This window comes from Melospiza melodia, chromosome 28 (genome assembly GCF_035770615.1).
Source record: "Melospiza melodia melodia isolate bMelMel2 chromosome 28, bMelMel2.pri, whole genome shotgun sequence".
Taxonomy (NCBI): Eukaryota; Metazoa; Chordata; class Aves; order Passeriformes; family Passerellidae; genus Melospiza; species Melospiza melodia.
Genome location: NC_086221.1, coordinates 7,928,264 through 7,935,420, shown reverse-complemented (window position 1 = coordinate 7,935,420; position 7,157 = coordinate 7,928,264). Strand labels below are relative to the sequence as shown.

General features: G+C 47.3%; 1 protein-coding gene across 2 annotated transcripts; it reads right to left on the bottom strand.

The window, feature by feature from the left end:
* Nucleotides 1-651: 651 nt before the first annotated feature.
* On the bottom strand, nucleotides 652-6,916 carry LHFPL5 (LHFPL tetraspan subfamily member 5). Of its 2 annotated transcripts, XM_063177863.1 has the most exons (5): nucleotides 6,609-6,915; nucleotides 6,420-6,527; nucleotides 3,431-3,667; nucleotides 2,042-2,074; nucleotides 652-1,780 (listed from the first exon to the last, which is right to left on the bottom strand). In XM_063177863.1, exons 1-4 carry the CDS (start codon nucleotides 6,829-6,831, stop codon nucleotides 2,058-2,060), a joined length of 585 nt encoding a protein of 194 aa, XP_063033933.1. In that variant the 5' UTR covers nucleotides 6,832-6,915; the 3' UTR covers nucleotides 652-1,780; nucleotides 2,042-2,057. The 2 variants fall into 2 exon arrangements, with proteins under 2 accessions (XP_063033933.1, XP_063033932.1); XM_063177862.1 differs by having other exon boundaries at nucleotides 6,420-6,916.
* Between the last annotated feature and the right edge of the window lie 241 nt (nucleotides 6,917-7,157).

Below are 7,157 nucleotides of genomic sequence, written 5' to 3'. Positions count from 1 at the left end.
CAGAAGTGGAAGAGAAGTGACTTTTCCACGTAGATACTGGATTTGAAGCTGTTTCTAGAGTTACCCCGAGTAAGAAATGTTCTATGGGGTTTCTATGTAAACTTCTCAGAGGGGGTTTGGATATAATGGGTTAAATGGATTAATTTTAATTAAAAGTTAAATGACTGTGGCATTTGATAGTTCTGTGATGGCTTCTTCTAGACCTGCCCATCCTGTTAGAGATTCAGTGCATCCCACTCTTGTCTAAGCAAGATTTGGCAGCATTGAGACTTCAGAGTCACTTCCTCACTCTGGACCAAACAAAACAGGCTTTGGATTTGTGGTGGCCTGCAGAGGGTAGAGGTTGCTGGAGACCATGCAGGTGCTATCCAAGACCATTTCCATTGCCAAAGCTGCCAAGACCACTGTTCTGTGTCGCTTCTATGTGTGTGTGTGGGAATTGTGGTTCATGAGGATCATTCACTCACAAACCAGGTCATTTAATCCAATTGAACAAAGTTTCTCCAGTTCAGAGCCTGATTTGGCTTATTTATGCAAATCATGCTGCATGTTCCTTTAGTGGTAGATCAGGTTCTCTATGCATACAATAAAAAAATTTGTATTTTTGGTATGGTAACATACCAAAAAGTGTTTTAAACTGCTGAGTTAACCTTTTCCTTTGTTTGTTTTTTTTTTTTTTTTCCTTTTATCTGGCATATTCCAGTTGTGGGTCACTTCTGTATCTGTTACAGGAGCACTGCAGGCAGTACTGGGTTCCAGCTGACTGTGAAGGTAACTTTGGCAGGGCAAACAATTCCTGAGGTCTTGAAAGCTCACCCAGCCCTTCCTCCTCGAGCCTGGCTGATGAAGGAACATTTCCCACAAGGGGTCTGCACTCTTTGACTGTTGAAAGCCCCTGCCCATCCTTCCTTCCCTTCCCTCTGCCAGCCCTGACTGGATGAGGGGTTTTTACCATGATAGCCAAGCCAGTGAGTGGAAGCCCTGCAGAAGCAGCAGAAATCATGATTTCATGATTCAGTCTTGTACTCTCTGCTTGTTCACTTGGGGTCTGTTCATTTCCAAATTGCTGTGATGTGCTCACACTAAAGGATTTGTACTTGTGTCAGTCAAAAACCTGAAGGAAAATACATTTTTATTCTTTCTACTTGGGTGCTTTGTCTTTTATTTTGTTTTCTCCTTTGTGAAAGCCCTGCAATAAACAGATTATTTAATAACTGAGCCCTGGTTTTCATACATTCCCCTTGTAATTCTGTTCCAAGTCACGGGCTCAGGGATGGAATTTGCTTCACTAATGAACATTCAGCTTTGATTTCCAGAATGAGATAGATTTTGTTGGTGGTGTTGTGATCCATTTTAAAAAGGGGAGAAGAGTAAAAAATAGAACTGCTGGAATTTTTCCATTCTAAAATACAGAGGGTTTCCTCTGCCCTCAGGAGAAAAGCACAAAACCCAAAACACTGATATTTTGGTGGTTTGGTGTTGTTTGTTTTTTTCTTTAATTCATAAATAATTTCCTTGAAAGAAGGTGTACAAACCCCCCCCCAAAAAGCAGCAAATTGCCATCCTTGCCCTCTTGTCCCTCTTGCTGATGGACTCAAGAAAAACTCATGTCCATTTTGGGCTCTTTTCACCAAATAAGCTCCACAAGAGCTGTGAGCCAAGAGCAGCCCCATGGGTGAAGAAAACAGCTGTAGAAAATCCACAGAATTTGGTAAGTTTAAGCTTCCTAGAAGAGTCACTTCAAAGAAAAGGGCTGATGGAAGAAGAGCTCTGGATGTCCCTGGGAACAGAAAGAGTAAGGCAGCTGTTGGGAAATGTAGTTTGACTTCAAATTTTGTGCTTCTTTTATTTTGCACTTGGCAAGGGTTTGTGCTTTCCCAGTTTTGGGAGGCAAAGCAAAGATAATTTCTTCTTTAGCCACAAATAAAACCAATGTGAGACTCCAGCACCAAAATCAGCTGTCAATGCTTTGGGAATCAGAATAAAACAGTGACATGGTGGATGCTGGGAATATTAAAAATCTGTGTGGGTTATCACTTACGTGGTGATCAGCTCTGTCAGTCATTTCCCTCTTCTGTAAAACAAAAAGAGAATTGCAGAGTTAGTGTGTAAAACTGAAAGGATGAGTCTGTTTTGCAGGTTTGTTTTCAAAAAGGAAGATGTTTAAAATGAGAACAAAGCCCCAGAGGCCTGGGAAATGTAATCTGAGTGGATTTGGGCTCCTGCCTTGTTCTCCATCAGTTTTCTACTGCTAGCTCTCCCTCCCTACAGAGCAGTGTGTGACTGTGGCAGGGATGGAGCCGCCCACCATCCACCCAGGCAGCAGCAGTGACCTCAACGCCTTAGGGCTGAGCTTTGATATTTTCCAGATTCTGTACTGCATTGCTATTTAACTCTGAATTTCATATAAAGCATTAGCAGGTTCTCCTCACAGCTCAGTCACACAAAACAATCCTTTTCCAACCCCAGAACCAAGGACACTGCTGCAGCTTTGGGCCCAAAAAGTGCAAACAGCAGGGAATGGAGAAGGATGGGACTGCAGAACCTGGGGCTGGAACTGGACAATGAACCCCAGCATGGAAATGGACCAAAACTTATCAAAGTGTGAAAACTCGTGACTCTGAGTGCATCTTGGGTGGAGGCACAGCATCTTGGGTGGAGGCACCTTGTACTGCCCAAGGTGCATCCTTTGAAGGGCTATTTATATTTATTAAATTTCCTCTTATTAAAATATTATTTTAATAAACAATACTGATAATAGAAGAGAATTAAAGAATTATATTAAATAATAATTATATTGAATAATGTCAAATAATAATTATATTAAATAATAATTATATTAAATATTATAATTGATAATATAATTAAATATTATTTTAATAAATATTTATTTAAAATCTTACTTTATTCCTTTAACTCTGTATGATTATTAAATAATAATTATATTAAATAATTACATTAAATAATAATCATATTAAATAATAGTTATATTAAATAATATAATTAAAATATTATTTGAATAAATATTTATTTTAAATCCTACTTTATTCCTTTAACTCTGTATGATTATTATATTAAATAATAATTATATTAAATAATTATGTCAAATAATTACATTAAATAATATAATTAATAATATAATTAAAATATTATTTAATAAATATTTATTTTAAATCCTACTTTATTCCTTTAACTCTGTATAATTATTATATTAAATAATAATTATATTAAATAATTACATTAAATAATAATATTAAATAATTATATTAAATATTATAATTAATAATATAATTAAAATATTATTTTAATAAATATTTATTTTAAATCCTACTTTATTCCTTTAACCCTGTCTGGTCTCTATTCTAGGCAGCCTCTCAAGTCACGGCCCCTGGGCTGAATCTCTGTTCAGGAGCGATCCCAGCACACCCACCGTTATCCTCCACTTTGAAATCCGAGGGGAGGAGGTTGTCCTGCCGGTTGCCCAGCACGAAGGCCAGGAAGGAGAGGATGAGGGCGTCCAGGATGCCGATGATGCACAGGATGTACGCCCAGCGCACGGTGCACGCGCCCAGCGTGTATTTGTCGGTTTTGTCCCCGCACATTCTCCTCACCTCGGCGGAGTCCCAGCCGTCGGGGTAGATCAGGCAGCCGATCATCAGCCCTGTAGCTGCAGGGACAGGGGGACGCTGAGCTCCTCAGCTGATGATGGTGCCGAAGATTTTTACCTTTTTTTGTTTTACGTAAATTTGTAGCTTTGTAGATAGCTGTATAGAGAATACTTGTAGCTGTAGCTTCAAGTATTTTTCTAATCTTTCTTCTCTGCCTTTAGCAATAGTAAGCTAACCTTATAAACAGATTCCTAACTTGTTTAGTCTTACTCCAAGAAGAGAGCTAACTTCAAGAACGTTCTCTTTTCCAGCCAGAATCTGGACCAGACACAACAAAAGTGGGGCAAAAGAAACCCCTGGACTGCTTCCAGAGGGTCAGGGCCCCAGGAATTATTACCTAACCAACTAACCTTTTGACTGGACAGTGGATGATAAGTGCACTAACCTCCTAACCTTATAAAAATTGTAGAATTACTATTCCACATGTACTTTTCACCATGTTATTCACCTGAAAGCTTTCAACTACAGGTTTGCTTTTATACTCACCCCAATTGAGAGATGCATTCTATTTTCCAGGCACCAACACTGAAGTGGAGAGAGCAGCTGGAGGAGCAAACATCGCACTGCAAACACATCAGGTGCTGCACGTTTGTCCCTTGAAGGCACTGGGGTTGCTCATCCCCATGGGCTGTGCTGCACAGGCAGGGAGGAGGAGGAGGAGGAGCAGGATCTGCTGTGATGCCTTCCCATGAGCCAAGGACCAGCAGCACCAGCATCTCCTGTCCCTGCGTTGCCCAGGCAACATTTCTGCTCCCTCTGCACAGAGCCCTGCCCGTGGCACTCCAAGGAAATCTCTCCAAACACAACTGCAATGGGTTCAGTCTGTGTGAGTGCAAACCCTGGCCTAGCTCCTTGCAGCTGATTCCAGCCCAGGGTTTGCTAAGGTGGAGCCGCTGTCAGCAGCAGCTTTGTGGGCAGATTAATTCTGCTTGTTCAGCTGCGCTGGTTCCAGCAGCAGCTCCTGTGACTGCTCAGAGCTCACACAAAACCTTGGGAGCTGCTCCAGCCTGGTCACGGGTCCCCAGCACCTCAGCTCACCTTTGCCATGGCAGCTGTGCCAGCAGGGTGCTGAAGGGCAGCTCATGCCCCAGACCTCAGCACTGCCTTCTTCCCCCACTCAGAGAAATTTAATTTACTGGACAAGAACAATGACCAGGCGTAGGGTGAGTTAATATGCAAGGTTTTGGGACATGATTAACAAAAGCCCTTCACATGCTCCATTCCTGTGTGGGAAGTAACTGCTGCAGATGTGGGGCAGTCCCTGACTCCTGTCACACTGGAAACAAGCCCGTGATGGACAAGCAGGTGTTTGTCCCTGCCCCTCATGGACATCCGCAGCACCTTGTCCCACACCTGTGTCCCTTCTCTGCCACCAGGTGCTCAAAAACCAGAACCCCCTTCTGGGCCAGTGGCCTTGTCCTTGCCAGTGTTTTCTTTTCCCTTGGCTTGGGGACAAGCCAGCTGCAAGGTGAGCAGGCAGCTTCCTTATCTGCAGAGAGGATTTCTCTTCATGGAAAAACAGCTGGTTAACTGCATACAGAATAAATCTTCCCTGTAACTAACAGAGAAATGGGGAAAGTAGGAAAGAAATAATTTCTGTGAAATTGTCAGGAAAGGTCAGGAAATTGATCCTCTCAGCCTGCCTACTTTGTAAAATAATTCCTGAAATGCAGCAGTACCTGTCCCTCTGGCAGAACTGCCTGTGACAACTTTCTCTTCCCCAGAAGAGAAAGACAACAGAACATTCAGAACAACAGAGTATTCAGAACCACAACAAAAAATGGAAAAACCCCAACTGCCACAGCAAAGCCTCTCTGCTGCTGCTCCCCAGGAGGCTGAGCTGCCCCAAGCTCCTTATCTAAATCTTCGCTTGAGCTCGATTCTTTATCAGGGCACTGAAGGAACCCCGTGCCCCCTCCCACGGGTGTCAGCGGGGCTGTGGCCCCGGCTCACATCAATCATTCAGGAGCACCAAAGGCCTGGCTCGGGTTCCAGCTGAGCCAGGAGTTGGGTTACAGGTGTCTCAGGTGCCTTGGGGAGGGATGGGGAAGGCTTGAGAGCCGCGGGGATGAGCAGCAAAGGGAGAAAATGCCAGTGATGGTACCAAATCAGCCGGTCAGTCCCATCCCCGTGTTCCATCCTCCTCTGCATTATTCCCCGAGCTCAGGGAGTTACTACAATGGGCCAGCAAGCATCACCGCTGTGTGCCTGCTCCGTTCCTGCCGGATCCCAAACACCGGAGAGCGCTCTGTGCCCTGGCGGGGATTTTCGGTGCTCTCGAACTGATCCTCTGAAGCCTCCCTGCGGCTGAGCAGGAGCAGCGGCGCTGGGAGAAGCGAGTTTTGGGGACCACAAGGTTTGGGGTCATAAGGTTTGGCGGCCACAAGGTTTGGGGCCATAAGGTTTGGAGCAACAAGGTTTGGGGCCACAAGTTTTGGCAGCCACAAGGTTTGGGGCCATAAGGTTTGGGGTCACAAAGTTTAAGGCCACAAGGTTTGGAGCAACAAGGTTTGGCAGCATCACCTGGGAAAGCATCACCCGACAAGCGGCTGCGTCTCAGCTGCTCTGGAAGGAGTTTTTTACTAAAAACTCCCCACTGGTAACCAGTAAGGGGGAGCACATGGCCTGGGGGTGACACCGGGCTCTCTTACCTGTCCAAACCCCCCATTCCCAGCAGAGTCGGGGGCAGAAAGGAAAAGGGGCGGCCCCCGGGGTCCCCGCGCTCCCCGCGCATCCCCCGGCCCCGCTCACCCGCCGCCAGCTGCATCCAGGCGCACACTTTGTACACGGTGGCCGCGTTGCAGAAGAAGAAGAGGCTGAAGCAGAGGATGGTGCCGATGATGAGGAAGGTAGAGACGCCTACGAAGAACATGGCAGTTTTGAAGGCACTGGAGGGGATGGTGCCGAAGTCCAGGGGGCTGCCCTTGCAGATGAGCTCACCGGTGAGCGCGTTGCCGATGCAGTAGGAGAAGAGGCCGAAGTAGCCGGCCTGCGGCGTGTCGATGCTGTCGCCGATCCAGTAGGGCTGGATGAAGGTCACCACCATCAGGATGGAGAAGCAGAGCGTGAAGACGGCCCAGAGCACCCCCATGGCCCGCGCATTCCGTACATAGTTGGTGTGGTAGATCCGCGCCGCCTCCTGCGCCGGCAGCAGCTTGGACATGGCGGGGCAGCGGCACCGGCACCGGCACCGGGGCTCCCGCTCCGCTCCGGCCCCGCTCCAGCCCCGGGGCTCCCGGTCCCGCTGCGGCCCCGCTGCGGCCCCGCCCGGCGGCAGCGGGGGCGGCGGAGGCTCCGGCGGCGGCGGCGGCGGGACCGCCCCGGGGGGCGGCGGCGGCGAGACCTCCTCCCACCCCCGGAGAGCCGGGGGGGACCCGGGAGGAGCCGGAGCGACCCCGCAGCCGCAGCCGGAGGGGGCGGGCGGCGCCTTTGGGGATGCTCCTGAACGGGGATGCGCCCTGCGCGCCGGGGATGCTCGCTCGGGATGCG